The sequence below is a fragment of the Muntiacus reevesi genome, chromosome 1 (genome assembly GCF_963930625.1).
Source record: "Muntiacus reevesi chromosome 1, mMunRee1.1, whole genome shotgun sequence".
Classification (NCBI taxonomy): domain Eukaryota; kingdom Metazoa; phylum Chordata; class Mammalia; order Artiodactyla; family Cervidae; genus Muntiacus; species Muntiacus reevesi.
In genome coordinates, this window is record NC_089249.1 from 197,545,056 (window position 1) to 197,563,038 (window position 17,983).

The 17,983-nt window shown below is 49.9% G+C and overlaps 1 protein-coding gene and 1 pseudogene across 2 annotated transcripts in view; one reads left to right on the plus strand and one right to left on the minus strand.

Annotated features, from left to right (window-relative positions):
- The window catches only part of SAFB2 (scaffold attachment factor B2), a 29,473-nt gene extending 13,964 nt beyond the window's left edge, over window positions 1–15,509 (plus strand). Inside the window, exons 10-21 of one of the 2 annotated variants that reach the window (XM_065917977.1) lie at window positions 97–246; window positions 333–445; window positions 4,346–4,476; window positions 5,738–5,829; window positions 8,476–8,612; window positions 9,621–9,911; window positions 10,834–10,974; window positions 12,073–12,115; window positions 13,020–13,150; window positions 14,555–14,667; window positions 14,809–14,875; window positions 15,131–15,509. In XM_065917977.1, the coding sequence (XP_065774049.1) occupies window positions 97–246; window positions 333–445; window positions 4,346–4,476; window positions 5,738–5,829; window positions 8,476–8,612; window positions 9,621–9,911; window positions 10,834–10,974; window positions 12,073–12,115; window positions 13,020–13,150; window positions 14,555–14,667; window positions 14,809–14,875; window positions 15,131–15,263 (1,542 nt within the window). In that variant the 3' untranslated portion in view covers window positions 15,264–15,509. Of the gene's footprint in view, window positions 1–96; window positions 247–332; window positions 446–4,345; window positions 4,477–5,737; window positions 5,830–8,475; window positions 8,613–9,620; window positions 9,912–10,833; window positions 10,975–12,072; window positions 12,116–13,019; window positions 13,151–14,554; window positions 14,668–14,808; window positions 14,876–15,130 lie in introns of those variants that run through there. The other variant, XR_010660868.1, reaches the window with a different exon arrangement.
- A 2,084-nt stretch (window positions 15,510–17,593) lies between these two features.
- On the minus strand, window positions 17,594–17,983 carry LOC136156936 (small ribosomal subunit protein eS24 pseudogene; annotated as a pseudogene).

Sequence of the window (17,983 nt, forward strand, 5' to 3'; positions counted from 1 at the left end):
GTAGAAATAATTCTGACAATCAATTAATTGCTGGTAATTTTTGACACATAGAGTAGTTATTTTTATGAGAAAGTAAGAGTACCCTTTCTCATGAAGGTTGTTGGAGCCAAAGTGGTGACCAATGCCCGAAGTCCTGGGGCCCGGTGCTATGGGTTTGTCACCATGTCAACATCTGATGAGGCCACAAAATGTATCAGCCATCTCCACAGAACTGAGCTTCACGGAAGGATGATCTCTGTTGAGAAGGTAAGGCCATCCTGCTGCTGGAACTTGCAGGATTCACAGGCCAGAAGACCTGATCCTGAGCCATTTCTATCTATGCTGTGTTTTAGGCCAAAAACGAACCTTCTGGGAAAAAGCTGTCTGACAGAAAAGAGTGCGAAGTGAAGAAGGAAAAATTGTCTAGTGTTGACAGACATCATTCAGTGGAGATCAAAGTTGAAAAGTAAGGTGCTTTTTAAAAACGTTTCTCTTGGGAGGATGGCAAGTGGCAGCTGCAGGGTCACCAGCTCCTCATTTAAATCTCAGGTGGTACTTGCATCTTAATATTCATGTTCAAATCGCTCAGCCAGCGATTTGCTGTGATAAAGAATCCACCTGCCAATACAGGAGATGTGGGTTTGATCCCTGGGTCAGGAAGATCCCCTGGAGGAGGAAATAACAAGCCACTCCAGTATTCTTGCTTGGAAATTCCCATGGACAGAGGAGCCTGGCAGGCTGCATGCAGTTCATGGGGTTGCAAAGAGTCAGACACGATTGAGCACAGCACAAAGATTTATGTTCAAACAGGTTAGTTATCTGTTGAAACAAATGACAGACTGAAAGGCCTTTTGGCAAGGCAGATTTGAACTGAGTGAGTCCACTTACACGGGGAGCTTTTTCAGGAGTAAATAACAACAGCACTGTGGGGCCAGAGTTGATTGAAACTGCAAATGTAGAACCATGTGGATAGGAAGGGCTGATTATGAAATTATAAGTTCATTTTTGACTATGTGATGGATCAGCACCCCAACCCCCATGTTGTTCAAGAATCAGCTGTATTTTTACTTCATTTTTGACATTCTGAGCTGTTGCACGGCCTTGCAAACCTTGAAATCTTTACTGATACACATTGATTTTTGTGCAGTTCTTAACCTTTTATCACAGTAACTGTAGAAGCCCAGCTTTGCAAAGCCAGTGTTACCCAAAGGAGTATAGCCTGATTTCATGCTGAGATGAGTAACCAAAAGCTCCTAGTTCACCTAGCATCTGACATATAGCAAATTTTCTTTGTTTCCAAAATTTAAAATATCCCAGGGCACTTGTGAGTTGACCCATCCTGGTGTACCTTGGACCTTAGTTTGGGAACTGCAGGTCTGAGGTACTATTTTTTTTTTTTTTTTTTAATTTAATTTAATTATTTATTTATTTTTCAGTGGGTTTTGTCATACATTGATATGAATCAGCCATGGAGTTACATGTATTCCCCATCCCGATCGCCCCTCCCACCTCCCTCTCCACCCGATTCCTCTGGGTCTTCCCAGTGCACCAGGCCCGAGCACTTGACTCATGCATCCCACCTGGGCTGGTGATCTGTTTCACCATATATAATATACATGCGGTTCTTTCGAAACATCCCACCCTCACCTTCTCCCACAGAGTTCAAAAGTCTGTTCTGTACTTCTGTGTCTCTTTTTCTGTTTTGCATATAGGGTTATCGTTACCGTCTTTCTAAATTCCATATATATGTGTTAGTATACTGTAATGTTCTTTATCTTTCTGGAGAGGTACTATTTTTGTAAAGGAGGTGATCTGCATCTTTAATCAAGATGAAAACAAGGACAGATCTTTCAAAGCAGGCGTTCCCTGTTGATACTGTTATCAAAATAATAGGTTTATCTCTTTTGAGGAGGTAGACTGTTGACGTGCCTGACAGGGTGCCTCTCACAGAAGGTAGAGTATCTGCCATGAGTTTGTATTGGCAGCACAGTTTATGTTCATTTCTAGGTCCACTCAAATTAACAGTTGAATCCTTTGCTGAGAATGTCAGTCTTCTGTAATTTCATTCTTCTCTCCTTTTTTTTTCATGTAAGAAAATTTATGGTTAAGTACTCATGCTTAGGGGCAAAATTATATTCATAAGTTAAGCTTAGTTTTTAAAGATATTCTTGTTTATCTTCATTGGAAATGAAATAGCCAAATTGAAATTCATAAACCCTGGAGAAATGCATGTCAGGTGAGCCTTTTTGTATTAGGGGTGAGATGGTAATTTATCAGCAGCTTCTTCGAAGAGACACTTCCTGTCAGTGGTGCTGAAAACCGATTCTGGTAGAACAGGGGAAGCCATGAGGGCAAGGAAGGGAGTGCAAGTGAGCCCTTGTCTGGCGGATTCCACAGCCACTGGAATGATGCTGTGAGGTCTGTGCTCTGCGTGGAAGGAGGCACAGCTGGGAAAGGAGTGGTAATGGGCCTGTGGCAAGCAGGGGGTCTTTCCCCCGTATAGGGGCACTTAACTGGGTGACAAGCTTAAGTTGTTTGAAACCAGACTGGTTTCACATAGTTGGTCTAGGAGCATTTTATAATTTGATTTTAATGTTACTCTTTCTTCAGTGGACACCCTTGTTGACCTTTCATTTTGAGAATTTCTAGGTTTGGTAATCATTCTAAGGGACATAGAGAAGCGTTTCCTGAAGAAGAGGCTGGTCTTGGATGAGTTTTTATGAAATTACCACTTAGAAAGTGCACTCAGATGTCAAGTGTAATCCCACTACCCAGGGCTGACACTCTTGGTGTATATATGCATCTAGTGTTTTAGAAATTGCTTTTTAGGAAATTCCTTGGTGGTCCAGTGGTTAGGACTTTTATGTTTTTACTGCCAATGGCCCAGGTTCAATCCCTTGCCAGGGAACTAAGATCCCACAAGACACACAGTGCAACCAAAAAAAAAAAAACAGAAGAAGAAAAGAAATCACTTAACTTTGTGATACTGAGAAGTCCCTTTGTGTCTAGGAGGTGGCATGTGAGTCTGGAACAAGTAGTAGGGATCTCCCTTTCAAGATGTTTTTTAGGTCTGCTGGGAGGGAGAGGATTCCCACAACAAGAGTGGAAGAAACATGTCAAAGGCATTTCCTGGGGACTTCTCTTGCAGTCACATAGTGACCAGGAAGCAATCTCTAGTCTGTCAGAGGAGAACCAAGTGAATAACAGAGGACTGTGGTGCAGCAGGCGAAAGGACCCACATCTGTGCAGTGTGTCTAGACAGCTTGACAGGCAGAGCATGGGTTGGAAGGTGTGATAGAGCAGCACAAGGACCATCCTGCTGTGTCAGTCTTAAGAAACCTAGAGCATCACTGAAGGGCGTCATGGTTATAGGAACATGCTTATAAAGCCAGGAGAGGCGGAGCCACGTGATTGACAGTAAAGGCATCCATGGTGCCTGTCTCCGGGTACAGACTTGAGCTGTATCTATAGTGTTTTGTATTTTAAAGGGAAAGTAGTATGTTACAAGCATTTACAGTGAATGGTTCTGATTAAAGATGACAGCTTCGTGTGTGACGTTTGGGAGGAAGGAAGGGTGAACTGAGGGGCACCTGGGAGAGGGCTCCTCGGGCCTCCCACACAGCCTGGTTGGTGGGAAGAGAGAACAGGGGACGCCTGTTAGCAGACCTCATGGGGCCTGGTTTTCCCAGCCTGGACCCTCAAATGCAATGGGCATTCAGTAAGCATGGACTGATACGAACACCAGTAGAAGATATGGGAGACATGTTTGAATGGCAGCTGTGATGTATTTGACTGCTTAGCAGGAAATTGCCTTCAGTTGAAATAGTACTAATGGTTTTCATGTTTGCTGGCACATCACATGCCATTGTACCTCCCCGAGAGTGTGGTGTGCTGGTGGTCTGGGTGGGAACCACTGCTTCATGCGGCAGGCACCACCCACCCTTGTGCTGAAGCTCCATTCGGTTTTACACTCTACTTACTGGGAAAAGTGTTTTTTCCTACAAAAGTTAAAAATAATATTCCACAAATACAGAAGGAAGCATTTGAAATTAGTCTTTAACAGGTTTTTCTATACAGTTGGAATGTTTCTTATGTCTGCTTGTGGGTCTTTTGATGTACTGGTGCATTTAGCATTTGGGAAAAACACCCTGTGAGCCTTCAGTGTCATCCAACAGATTTCTAGGTGTAGCAGGGAACTTAAGTGGGAAGGGGCTGTATCTGAAGAGGGTATTATCTTTCCCATGGTTTTCAATTATTTCTACCCCTTTGACTACCAGCCGGCAGGTTTGCTGTGTGTGGAAGTATGACCTGCTCCTGTGGGACTCTCAGGAGCTAGGGTGTGGTAACTTTGTTTCTGTGTGCATAGAACCATCATTAAGAAGGAAGAGAAGATGGAGAAAAAGGAGGAAAAAGAGCCTGAAGACATTAAAAAGGAAGAGAAAGATGAAAATGAGCTGAAATCAGGACCTGAAAATCGGTCCAGAGTCACGAAATCAGGTGATGAGTCTGTCTTGTGTTGAAAAGACGGGAAGAGATGGCAAGGGTGGCGAGTAGGCGTGTGGAGCGAGGGCCCAGTAGGTGCCCTTTGCTGAGCTGAGCTGTGTACGGGAAGCGCTGAGAGGACCAGAGCCTGGGTGATGAAGTGGCTGAAGGGAGTTTCTCTGTAGCATCAGAGATCTAGAGCTTTCCTGGTCAAGGTCTGTGTTTATTGGTGGCTCAGTGACCTGGGTATTTGCTTTTCCTGAGTCTCTGGAAGAATAAAGTGTGGGATTTGCAAGAGCCAGATGTCCTGGGTTCCTGTGACTGATTCCATGAGATTCTGCTCTTCTGTCACCAAATTTTTCCTGCATTTATGTTAAAACTAGATGGAGTTTAAAAAAAAGAAAAAAATAGAAAATGGAAACCTCAGAGGATATACACCCATTGGCAGCAGCCACACTTGGGGCATGCCACCTCTGTTGTCATTTTATCAAAGTTGATTGTGCTCTGACCGGGTTTGCATGAGTCCACAGAGCACTTTGTTAAAACCAACATGTGCACCCTCCCCCTCCCCTCCCCTCCCTTCCCACCCAATAAAACAAACAAAACCCAGCCATCTGGAGCCTGGGAATTTGGTACAGCACTTTACAAGTTACATCTCAAGTGTTTGGGGTAATTTGCCAGCAGTTTCAAGAGAGGCATGTTTTTTAAAATGTTCCTCAAGTATTGTAAATGTCCCTAAATCAGTAATTGTTGGGGTGGTTAGAGCCTGCTAATTGTGTCGTTGAGGGAAAATCAGTTTGGAAGCCTTCATTTTGGGAGATGAATGAGGGAAGCTCATCCATCTGGCAGGGCGCATGAGCCCGCAGGCAGCATCTATATGGGGCCCTGGGTTGTGCAGAGCTCCCCAAGATGTGTGGGCGGAACACACATCCAAGTGGGTTCTCCTTGAAGCTGCTGGGGTTTATTGTGGGGGTGAAGGAAGCGTGCAGGTGGCAACTGTTTGCACCCATGTTGCAGAGTGCACTTTGATCCTCATTTACGCCATAAGATTCGAACAGATCACCCCAGATGAGTCAAGGCCAGTCGGGGGACACCAGCCACCTCACACCCAGTGTTGCCATGTCAGCAGCGCTTTTTATCGCATCGGAGAGGCGAGTGAGGGCACCAAGGCTCCAGAGCTTAGCAGCAGTCCATGGAAGGCGTGTCCAGAGGCCCCAGTCAGCCTGGGAGGGAGGGTGTCGACATGTGTCCATAGACGGTGTGTTTTTTCCTGAAGGAAGCAGAGGAATGGAACGAACTGTTATAATGGATAAATCCAAAGGGGAGCCTGTCATCAGTGTGAAAACCACAAGCAGGTCAAAAGAGAGAGTGAGTATTGCCCCTGCCCTCTCGAGTCCGGCCGGTTCCAATGATGGTTTAACGACCACATTGATTTGTGTTGCGAGAAGAACGTTGTTTCACCCTTGAAATGTTAACGTTCTTTGAAGTACTTAGGAGACATGTTACTATTAATAACTAGACTGCACACACACGGATTAGGTTCTGAAACTTACTCTAAAACAATCCTTAACTGTGTTTGCAGCCCATAAATGTGTTGACCCTTTGCCAATCCTATTATTCTATACCATCTTCCAGGAGAGATGATTCATGAACTGGATAAAATGGGCAAGGCCTAGGGCTTGTCAGGCTGGAAGGCAGGTTCTGCTCATTTTCTGCAGCTGTTTTTCTAGTTTTTTATTGAATTAACCAAAAAGACAAGTTGGGCCCACCTGCCTCTCTTCTGTGATCAGAGAGTGAGCCCTGTTGCCTATGTGGCCTGAACCACAGGACAAGCTTATTGCTTCTTGTTTTACTCTTTCTGCTCTGGCAAACTGAACCCTTTGCTTCCCAGCTGAAGGTTGTAACTAAAACATTAGCGAGGAGAGCAGTGCCCTCTTAGCGAGTACAGAGCTAGCAGCGTTCACCCAGGAGCACTTTATGATGCTGAGGCTTAATTTTGAAATGAGCACTTGGGGTCCATAAAGCGGCAGTTCCCAGTGCTGTGTTCCCCTGAGGAGAATCATAAAATACAGAGAAGAACCAAGAAAGGCCAATAATCTCACCAGCCAGATAACTGTGATGCTAAATAAAAATGTAAACTTGATGAGAAATACAGCTAGTACAGAAAGAGATGAGGTAAGCAAAGCGGAGGCCTCTGCTCTGCATGGGCCCCTCTCAGTGGCAGATGCACCCGCCACTTGTGTGTCTGCACGTACAACGCCATGGGGCCTGGGCCTCCTGGGACTTGCTGCTGTGCACATCTTTGCTGACTTGTGGAGCTTTGTGCATGAGACATACACGGGCCGGCTTTAAAGTTCAAATTTTGAAGTGATTACAGATTCATAGAAAGCTGTCAGAGATAGTACAGAGGTCCTAGGAACCTGCCCAGTGGTTTTGTCCTAGTTAACTGTGTGGATGTGGGGGCAGCACCAGAACACTTTGTCACCAGGGTAGACTTGAGTTCTGCCACTTCAGTCCACGTGCATACCTGGTCCCTCAGCACAAAGGTCTCCTCCTGGACACCCCTGTAACATTGCCCCACCCCACCAGTCCATCCCCAACGCTGGAAGCCTATAACTGGTTTTTTGTCACCAGCATGGTGTCCACCAGAATGTATGTGGATGAAATCATACAACCGTGACCTTGAGATTGGTCTTTGCCCTCAGCATAGTATCCCTGAAATCCATCCAGGTGTGTGTGTTTTGGGTGGGGTTGCCTGTCCTTTTCCTCGTAAAGCTTTATTACTGAGCTGTGGATGTACTGCAGTCATTCTGACCAAGTCCCCTGTTGACGGACACTTGGATGTCTCCACGTCCCCTCTGAATGCAGCGTTTGTGGGTATGCCATTGTCAGGGCAGGTCCAGAGCTGCAGACACGTTGTTTGTTGTGGTAGATGCTCCCTGAGTGCCCTTCGGAAAGGTTATGGAGGACACTGACACGTGCCAGGCCGCTGAGAAGTGACGAGGGCAGGCTGTGGACCCGGGAACCCGGGAACACCTTTTCCCTTCCACTGCCCCACACGCCACCCTCCCCAGCAGATGACACCTGGACCTCAGGACGCAGGCCATCTGTCCTTCCCCTCTGCAACCTGCAGTGTGTGCTCAGACTCCCAATTCTGCCGTCCTTGCAGATCATTGCAGTGTTTGGGGCTGTGAACCTGTCCTTGTAATGAGCGTGGACAGGTCTCCTCTGTGTCCCCTCCCTTTTTTTCCCTCCAGTAAAATGTTTGGTTATGACCTTTGATTTTCTTTCTTTTGGATTGCTTTGTTTTACATTGATATTTTGCCCCTCTGTGAGGCAGTTCAGAAAAGACTGCTGAGGAGCTTTTTAAAAAATGTGTCCCAGGCTCCTTCCCTGGGAGTTGTGAGGCAGTCCACAGGAGGCCCTGGGTTCTGAGTTTCACGAAACCCTCCAGGAGAGGCTGACTTATGGCCAGTGTGGGAACCCCAGCCTTGGAGAGCCTCAGAATGGAAGTCATTTGTCAGTGTTTCCTTCCTTCTCCCAGAAATGGAAGAGCACAGAAGTGCCCACAGTACTCTGCTTTATCTAGAGTGCTGGTTTACACTTGTGGGCCTTTGGCTTGCTCTGTGTTGAAGCCTCCTGCCTGAGGCCTGAACCAGCAGTCAGGTGACCCCACTGAGCAGGGGGATTGCTGTGGTGGTGTGTGCCTGCCCTGTGCCTCTGGGGAGCCTGTTTTTGCTGTAGATAATGCAGAGCGCTTGGCTCTGCCATTCCAGAGAAACTACTTGCTGAGGTTTTACCCTACCTCTTCTCTTTCATTAATGCCCTTTGCAAGATTCGAAAGCAAGGCTGTAGCATCAAAACTCACGTGGTGTGAGGCAAACTGTGCTGGGGGCCTCCCTGTAAACCCCAGGGGACCCAAGGTTCTTAGTCTAGTCCATACCTGCTAATTTCACTTGAATCGTATGTTTGTCATCATTTCCCTGACATTAATAAGCCAGTTTTGGTCAACAGAGCTCAAAGAGTCAGGATCGCAAGTCGGAAAGCAAGGAGAAGAGAGACATCCTGTCGTTTGATAAAATCAAAGAGCAGAGGGAGCGAGAGCGCCAGAGGCAGCGGGAGCGGGAGATCCGAGAGACGGAGAGGAGGCGGTGAGTGGGGTCTCCTCTGGGGGGGATTGCCCTTCCTCCCAAACCAGTCGCCTGGGCTTGCTGGCCCCCTGCTGTCTGTGCTGCACCCACCCAGCCCACGACGTAGTCGTTCCAGCACAGTCATCCAAGCCTGTTTCTGCTCAGCAGCATCTCCTCTGGCTGAAGTTGTGCCCTGACCCAGGTAGCACGTGTACCCAGGCCACCTGTGGCTTTGACAGGAGGGTCTCTGGGGTTGAGACCTCAGTCTTCCCCACCAAACTGGATCAACAGCTTCTCCAGTTTGCTTTTCTAAAATAGTGTGACTTTAGCTTCTGCATGTGGGCTTTAGAAAGTCAGTTTCTTGACCCATTTGAAGATGTTCCACTTCCAGCTGGCTTGCCCTTGGTGTAGAGCCTTCCCTGGCACCCTGGGAGCGAGTGAGGAGAGCAGGGGGTCATCCCCAGCTCCCTCGCCAGCTTCTGGGGTGGCTGAGGGGCAAGACCTGTGATCCCTTCACTGGTGCGTGGCTTTCTCCTGTCCCCACACTGTCTTGGGTCCCTTTCAAAATGCCACGTTAGATGTACACCCTCAGAGAGGGAAGGAGTGACAAAAAAGAGCATGAGTTGTCTCTCAGGGAGAGTAGCTGTCATCCGTGTCTCCAGGGTTTTATCTGCTCAGGAACTTCAGAGTAGCAGTTATCCTTTGCTTTTTTTACTTTTCTGCCCTTGTTTACCTGTGGTTTCATTCTGGTGCTCTTCGAGCAGGTCCTCCTGGTCTGGACCTGAGACTCTGTGTCCATTTGCCATCATCCCTGCCTCCCAGCTCACCCCGGTTTTGCTAGTTGGAGAAGGGGAAAGGATGGAGTTTGGGGTTTCTGGATGATCAGAGCAGTTCAGGGGGCGGGATGGAGCCTGTGAGGGGGCAGCCAGGTCACATCCAGGAGCTTGATGTGTCCAGGCTCCCTCCAAGGACCTTGGTGCCTGGGCACCACCATGTGGGAAAGTCAGGGTGGCCTTCCTTTGTCTGCAGAGAGCGTGAGCAGCGGGAGCGAGAGCAGCGCCTGGAGGCCTTCCACGAGGGCAAGGAGAAGGCACGGCTGGAGCGGGAACGCGAGCAGCTTGACCGCCAATGGCAGCGCCTAGAGCGGGAGCGCCTGGAGCGTGAACGGCTGGAGCGGGAGCGGGAGCGCGTGGAGCGGGAGCGCCGGCGTGAGCAGGAACGAATCCAGCGGGAGCGTGAGGAGCTGCGGCACCAGCAGGAGCAGCTACGCTATGAGCAGGAACGGCGGTCGGTGGTCAGGAGGCCCTATGACATTGGGCGGTAAGGCCGCAGCCAGAGCGGGGGGTGGCTGCGTCCATGTTGGTGTAGGGAGTCGGGGGTGCTGAAGATGGACACCTGGGCAGAGCTCATAGCTGCCGCCTCCGCAGCTAGTAGAGTATCTCCAGAGCTGCCACTTGCTGGAGGCTTGGTGATGCTCTCGCCTTGGCAGTCCTTTCATTGGCGCTGTGGTTCCTGGGGAAGTTTGACGCTGTCTAGTGGGGAGGAGACAGGCAGGCATGCGTTAGGCCGCGTTTCCTGTCATCTCCTTTGGGCTCACATGTCCTCCTGGAGTGAGAGGCACAGAGTCAGTGCTGTGGATAAGCAGGTTGCCTTCCTCTAAGAAAGTAGGTTTAAAAAAAAAAGAAAGTAGGTTTATTTCTCTGCCTTCTCTAAGTGCTTAACTGATCGTCTCCCATCACCCCACCACCTGTAAGCCTAATTTTCTGGTAAAAATCAGGAAGAAGATAATTGGAGACCATCCCAAGTTGTGTGTAGTTCGCTGTCACCCGATCTAATTCCCTTTGCTTCTGAAAAGCACAGAGGGAAGTTCAGGTTACCATAGATGATGAGTTGAAAATGTGATAACTCGGAACGTTCTTTCCAGAAAATCAAGTATTTCATTTCACTTGCATTTGAGCTCTTGTGGGGATCAAGGTATTAACAGCCTTGTGATACAATTAGTTCACAGTGGTTCTTCTTTCAGGACTGTCAAATGAGAATGCCAGGGTGCCTTTTGGTAGTTCGGGGGGTTTTAGTATATCAAATCAAAGCAATAATGACTGAATGTTTAGAGATTAGCCCTGCAGGACATTTTAAATGATACTGTGTCTGGAGAGAGCATTCCACCTCCACCCTCTTGCTTTTTTTCCCCCTCATTCTCTCTCATAAGTGAAATTTGCATCTTTTTAAAAATGAAAAACAGGCGAGATGACGCCTATTGGCCAGAAGGAAAGCGCATGGCCATGGAGGACAGGTACCGCCCGGACTTCCCTCGGCCTGATCACCGTTTCCACCACTTCGACCACCGTGACCGGGGCCGGTACCAGGAGCATGTAGCTGACAGGTCAGTGCCCCGCCCCTCTCCAACAGGGTGGGTCTCCACCTCTTCTCGTGCTGGGAGGCTCCTAGTGACCGCCACACGTGGGATTTAGAGACAGACCTTGACCGGGATGTGGGAATCAGTGGTCCCTTAGGGCATTTTCGCTTTGACTATGGGGAAGGCCTCAGTGTGTGTTTCATGCACTGTCCTCTTGTGAAGGACAGGCCCCAGGCTCTGGGTTGCATAGCTCCCTGGGGTCTGAATGGCCACTCTTCCTTCTTGTCCCTCCCCTGGCAGGAGTTGCACTGGAGCACAGGTCTTTAAGGAGGGGAGGGCATGGCCCAGCCTTCTTGTTCTTACAGATGAAGGAAGTGGTTTAGAGAAAGGCTGTGACCCACTGGAGCCATCTGCAGGGTCACTGACCCGCATGGGGCCCGAGCCAGACTGCACCAAGGGGGCTGACTGCAGGACGTGGCAGAGGCCCTGTCAGGCCTGCTTTGTGTTTTAAGGGTCTGGGGGTGTAATTTTTTTTTGCCAGTGCCTCTTTAATGAAGACACTCTCATTTATTAGAAAGGGAGCCCTTGATTTTCAAGTCTAAGCATTCTCTCTCTAGGTTTCTCATTGCGCTCCCCCAGGCTGCATATCCTTGAGCCATTTCACTGCTCGTTAGCTCCTCCATGAGGGAAGGGAGAATAGGGGTGAAGACAGGCTGAGACGCCACTCATTTATTTAATCATGGCCGGACTTGGTTTGCCATGTGTTAGTCACATGGGTCAGATCATACCAGAGGGTAAGACCCGCCAAGGCTTTCTCATTACCAGTTTGTCACCAGACCACAGATTAATTTGGCATTGCCTTCGTGGGTAGATCTCTATTTCTGAGACCCCTGTGAGGGATTTTAGTTCAGTAAAACCTTCCTCCCCACTTTCTTAGGCTCCGACTTCACTCCTACCCCCAGGGAGCTGCCAGCCAGCTCTTTTTTCAGGCCTGTCAATCAGTTAACTCTTCTCATGTGGTGAAAGAGGATAAGTACCCCAATTGTCGGACTCTTCCGTGTGGTCTGCAGCAGTGTCAGAGAGAGCCGTCAGCTGCTACTGGAATGAGATACTTCTGTTTTGCAGGAGGGAAGGTTCAAGGTCAATGATGGGAGAGCGAGATGGGCAGGTGAGTAAAAGCCAGACCTCAGGCTGGGAGCATGTTAGTGCTCCCAGTGGGCACTTGTGGAGTGGGCTCCTGTGCAGTGGGCAGACGTGGAGATTAAATACATAGGGTTGTTCTTCATCTTATTCAATAGGAAGTGAATAAAGAGAATTGATTGTCTGCTTATGTAGAGTGCCTTCCAGTCTAGACACATGGGATATCCCAAACGGGGGCTTAGCAGCCTGCTGGGGGTCATTTAGCCTATGTTTTAGGGCATCCCTATCAGGTACTGGGGTGGGTACCTCTGTCTGAGGGCCTGCAGGTGCCCTAGGGTGTCAGCTCAGGAGAGCGGATGCCACCCCCACAAGAAAGGTGGGGGCAGCATCAGAGTCATGGCTGTTTAAACAGGGTGGGGGAGTGGCGGGGGTGGTGAAAGAATACATAGCCTCTCTTGCTCCCAAGATGTGCTGGCTTCCAGGGCACTGACTTAGTTGGCCAGGGGCACAGAACCATTCCCACCAGCATTGCTGGCTTCCAGGCCTCCACAGTACTGAGCTAGGGGGTCTGAGGGCGCTGGCCTGCCCTGGTGCTGTAGGGGGAGCGTCCTGTCACCGGCAAGGAGCAGGTGTTTGTCCTCTTCAGGGAAGATGGGTCTGAGTGATATCTTGGTGGACCCAGAGCCTGGGACTCTCCATGTTCACAGAGCCAGGGGGCCCTCTGCTGGTCCTTCGTGTCCATCAGTGATGGAGCTCTAGGGGTGCTCGGGGTTCTCAAGTGAGGAAGGGATCAAGAAGTGTCAGAAGGGGCCTGGGCAGGTCCTCTTGGGTGGCAGGGTCTGCAGGTTGACCAGACCTAGAGGGTGGGCCTGCCACTGGCCTGTCCAGGAACAGTGAGGCTGGAGTCGCCCTGTCCCTCTTGTGCCTTCCAGCACTACTCAGACGAGCGCCACAGCCATGGAGGACTACCAGAGCGCCATGCCCGCGACTCCCGAGATGGCTGGGGCGGCTACGGCTCCGACAAGAGGATGAGCGAGGGCCGGGGGCCGCCACCTCCACCCAGGTTAGCGGGCAGGCCATGCCAAGCCTCACTGGGGGCAACATTGCCCTCACTTGGTCCAGCTTGGCTTCTGTGAGAGTGATCCAGGTGTATGTACCTGCCAGGTCACCTGGAACAGTGTCATCCTTAGGTGTGAAGGTTCATATCGCAGGCCCCAGCTGCTGAAGCAGGTAGCCCTGAGGCTGTCTAAGTCTTGTTCCCTGTCAGGAGTAGAGAAGCTTCACCCGGCCCTGTGCTCCAGAGTTGTCTAGGTGTCTTGTCAGGCTGGGTGTCACAGTCACCAGAAGTCTCCGCCACATCTCTCGGGGTGTTTCGGATGTTGATCAAAGACTAGGGTGCCAGTTGGATAGATAGGGACCTGCTTAACACCGAGTTCTCTCAGGTTGTTCAGCCACTTTGTCTTCAGTGTAAAGGGGCGAGCTCATGTTCTGGCAGCAGGCTGTGTGGAGCCGCATCACCGTGGGACTGGGTGGCTGTCACACACGGCCTGGGACCAGGTGGCTGCGCGTGCACATGGGGTCTGGGCTTGGATTGTCTGCTCCCGGGGTTTCTGTCTGAAAGAGCCATTTCAGGAATTGCTGTGCAGTTCGCTGTCAACAGTGCACAGTTGGATGGCTTTCAGTTGATCCATCAAGCCATGTACCCATCCTTAGAACCCATTTCAGAGCATTTACATCACCCCCAAAAGAAGCCCCCATCAGCAGACCCTCCCCAGCTCCCTGGCAACCACTAACCCACTTTCTGTCTCTCTGGATTGGCCTGCTCCAGACGTTTCCCATCAGTAGATTCACACACTGTCTGTGTCTGCTTCTCTCAGTGAGCATCATGTCCTCAAGGTGCATCTGTGTTGGAGAGAATGTCAGGGCTTTTCTCCTTTTCCAGGCTGATGAATCTCCCAGTGTATGGAGGAGCCACATTTTTTGTATCTGTTCAAGTTAGTTGATGGACACTTTGGTGGTCTCCACTTTGGGGTGGTTGGTGTACAAGGTTTTGTGTAAATGCAGGTTTACCAGTCTCAGACACCTTGGAGTGGAATCGCTGGGTCACATGGCCGTTCTACATTTAACGTTTCAAGGGACCACTGTGCTATTTTCCAACAAGGCTGTGCCGTTTCACATTCCCAGCAGCCTGGCCTGAGGATCCGTGTGTCTGCATGTCCTCACCTGCACTTGCCACTGTCATCTGTCTTTTTGATAGTAGCCATCCTGACAGGGGTGATGTGATGTTAGCTGTGCTGAAGATCTACTCGTGTGCTTACTGGCCACATGTGTTTCTCTGGGGAAATGTCTCCTCCCATTCTTTGCCCACTTCTCTCAGAAACTCTTGACAGAGGGGCATGATCCCCCAGCCATAGCCACAGCCTCTTCCTGGAGGCATAGTGTGTGTCTGCCTTTTGTTTTGGCAAAGGGGCGGCCGTGACTGGTCGGAGCACAGCCAGAGGCTGGAGGAACATCAGGAGCGCACCTGGCCGGGAACAGTGGACGCGGACACAGCGGGCCGGGAGCACTCACGGTGGCAAGGTATGGGCTGACCGCCCCGTCCCCCCGCCCCCCTGTGCCTGCAGGTCTGGGAGGGCTTCTGGGCAGGGGCAGCCAGGAATCCCCCAGCTTTCCCAAGGCTTCCGAGAAAGGAGTGTTAGCAGACTCATCCTTCTCTTCCAGGTGGTGAGAGGGGCCTGTCTGGACCCTCAGGCCCTGGGCACATGGCAGATCGGGGCGGAATATCGGGGTAAGTTTTGTCTGCCCATAAAATTGATTTCTTCTTGCTCCTCAGTTCCTCTCACTTTCTGCATCCTTGATCAGCTTTCTGGTTGAGTGTTTTGAAAATGCTCCCATAGCAGCCCTTGACAACTTATGCAACTAATAGTGCTCCCCAGAAGGCAACCTGTGGTTGTGAATTTTCTCCTCTGGAAAAAGCCAGGGGACTCTGAGCCTGCTGCTGCGAAGTGACACAGTGAGAACACACATGTGCCTTTGTTCCTAGGCGAGGCGGCTTTGCACACGGTGGGCACACCCAGGGTGACGTGGTGCCTGCTGGAGGCCTCGACAGCGACGGACTGGCTGGCCAGGACCGGGGCAACAGAGACCCGTACCCCCACTTCACCCGCCACTACTAGACCCCACCCTTCCCCGCGTCCTGGTAGGCGGACAGACGTACTGTTGAACTCTTAGCAGAGTTACCTTGAACTTGTGGAATCTTTTAAGAAGCAAAAGCAAATCCTGCCACCGTGTTGTAGCTCAATCCAATGTGAATTCACTTTTTTTTTAAAATAAATGTGTTCTTGTTCTGCCATTTTTAAGATAAGGTTTCTGTTAACGAGGCATTCCATTTTCCATTAATAAAAGTTTATGGTTCTCACCAGTATATGTGTATCGGTAATTACAGAGCAGAGAACAGGGTCAGCCCTCAGCAGCATCGCTGTCTGTTTGGAAAGCAGAGGCCGGCTCACATTCCTGAATTCTCACAGCTCCTGGTAAAGGGGGGGCATCCCTGTCCCCATCTTATAGAGAAGGAAACAGGTTCAGGGGTCACATTGCTCACAAGAGTCCTAGAGCCCTTAGGTGACAGAGCTGAGAAGGAATTAAGAATTCTTCACCAACAGGAAGGGTGTGTGCATCCGGGGGCCCTGGGACCAGTCACTTTACCTGACGGTTCTGTGCAATTTGTGAGTCTGGCTGAGGGGCGGGGGTGGGCAACCCCTGCTTGGCATGAGCCCAGCAGTACCAGATCCACCCGTTTTCCTGGAAATGCAAGTTCATAGGTGAAATCTCATTTGTGATTATAAATAGCAGTGATCTTCATTAAGGGTTTCCCTGGCAATGTAGTGATAGAGTATCTGCCTGTAATCCAGGAGACATGGGTTCAATCTCTGGGTCGGGAAGATCCCCTGGAGAGGGAAATGACAACCCACTCCAGTATTCTTGCCTGGGAAGTCCCATGGACAGAGGAGTCTGGCAGGCTACAGTTCATGGGGTCGCAAAGAATTGAACATGACTTTGTACACTCACAGCAGCAGCCTTCATTGAAAACCTCTGACTGGCCAAAGGGGTTGTTCACGAGCTTCTCCCAGCTCCATCCAGGCCCCTGCAGTGTGACACCACAGAGGCGTGTCTCTGGAAGGATCACTGGCCCCGCCCTGCTCAGAAATGAGATGACCTGGTGGCTGTCAGGCTGACCCTGGGGGGAGAGGGAGCGCTGCTTCCCTCAGTCCCAGCCCTGGACCCGTGTAGTCTGGACTGGCAAGTGATGAGTTAACCTGTGTGTGGCCTGCTGGGAACATGATTCTCTCCTTCCCCTCCCCTTCCTCTCTAACTAGGACAGCCACCCACTGGCCCCAGAACAATTGCCAGTTCTCCTGGAGTCCCCTGTGTTCCTGCTGGGTCGGTGAAGGGGGGGTTTAAAAGAGCAATCTGAAAACCCGACCCAGCTTGCCTTGAACCCCACATATGAAAGGCAGGTCAGCTCTGGCCCTCCACTGTCTGGTGGTCCCTGTCTGAATTGCCCAAATAAACACCTCCCTCACCACAGGGGCTTTTAGAGTCATTTTCCAATGACAAGTTGACAGGACGCCATCTCCATGATGCACTGGGGCCCAGCATGGCATGTTTCCTTCTGCACGGAGACCCTCGTCTCACCCCACAAACTAGTCTGGAAACTAGGGTCCGGGGGGCTCTGAGTTGGCCAGAAGAAGCCAGATTGGGGTTGGGATCTGGAGGTGACACCTGTTTTCAGATCTTGTCACAAGGTAGGAGCAATTCCTGAATTTCAGTGCTCTCGAGGGGGCCCCAGGAAGTGTGGAGAGTGTGGGCCAGTATCACCCCACAGCCTGTGAGGAAAGACAAGCCCCTTCATTACCCAGGCCTAAGACCAGGCTCCATTTTACTTGGATACACTGCAGAATAGGTGTTGTAAACATTTATTATCCTCCAGTTGTAGAGGTCAGGAGTCCAAAATGAAGGTGTCAGCACAGCTGTTTTCTTCTAAGGCTGTTGAGGGGGTTCTGTTAAAGGCCCTTTCTCAGACTCCAATCCAGTCCAGTGAAAGTGAAAGCTTTAGTCACTCAGTCATGTCTGAGTCTTTGCAACACCATGTCTGCATCGACTGTAGCCCGCCAGGCTCCTCTGTCCTTGGAATTCTCCAGACAATACTGGAGTGGCTAACCATTCCCTTCTCTACGGGATCTTCCTGACCAAGGGATCAAAACTGTGTCTCATGTTTCCTGAATTGGCAGGCAGGTTCTTCACCATTAGTGCCACCTGGGAAGCCCTCCGTCTCTGGTGGTCGCCAGACTTTGGTGGTCACTGGCAATCTTTGGCATGTTTTTTTTTTTAAGTCTTAATTGAATTAATTACAATACTGTTTGGTGTGTTTTTTTGTAAAAGGTCTTAGTTTATTCTTTCATGAAAAATCTGCACGGTCACCACAGATACAGTCACTGCAGAATTTTTACTCCTTTTTTTTGCCAGCACCAACATCGGCCTTTGCAGTCCCCCTGACTTTCTTCATTCTATTCTTGAATTCCTTTGGCTGTTTTCTTTAGGCCTTTTTCTTCTCATTTAGGCCATGTCTTGTAAGCCTGTGTTTGGGCTCTTTCTTCGCGTAATCCAAGGAATCATAAATCATTCCAAAGCCAGTTGTCTTGCGACCACCAAAATGGGTTCTCAATTCAGATTCAAAGATGACATCTGGTGTGGTCTGGTACATTTTGGCCAGTTTTTCCCAAATTTCTGTTTCAGGTACTGTTGCCTTTCCAGGGTGAAGAACATCTATGACCATTTGTTTCTGCTGAAGTAGTCAGTTGGTCACGAACTTCCTGGTCCAGATAGTTACTGTCAT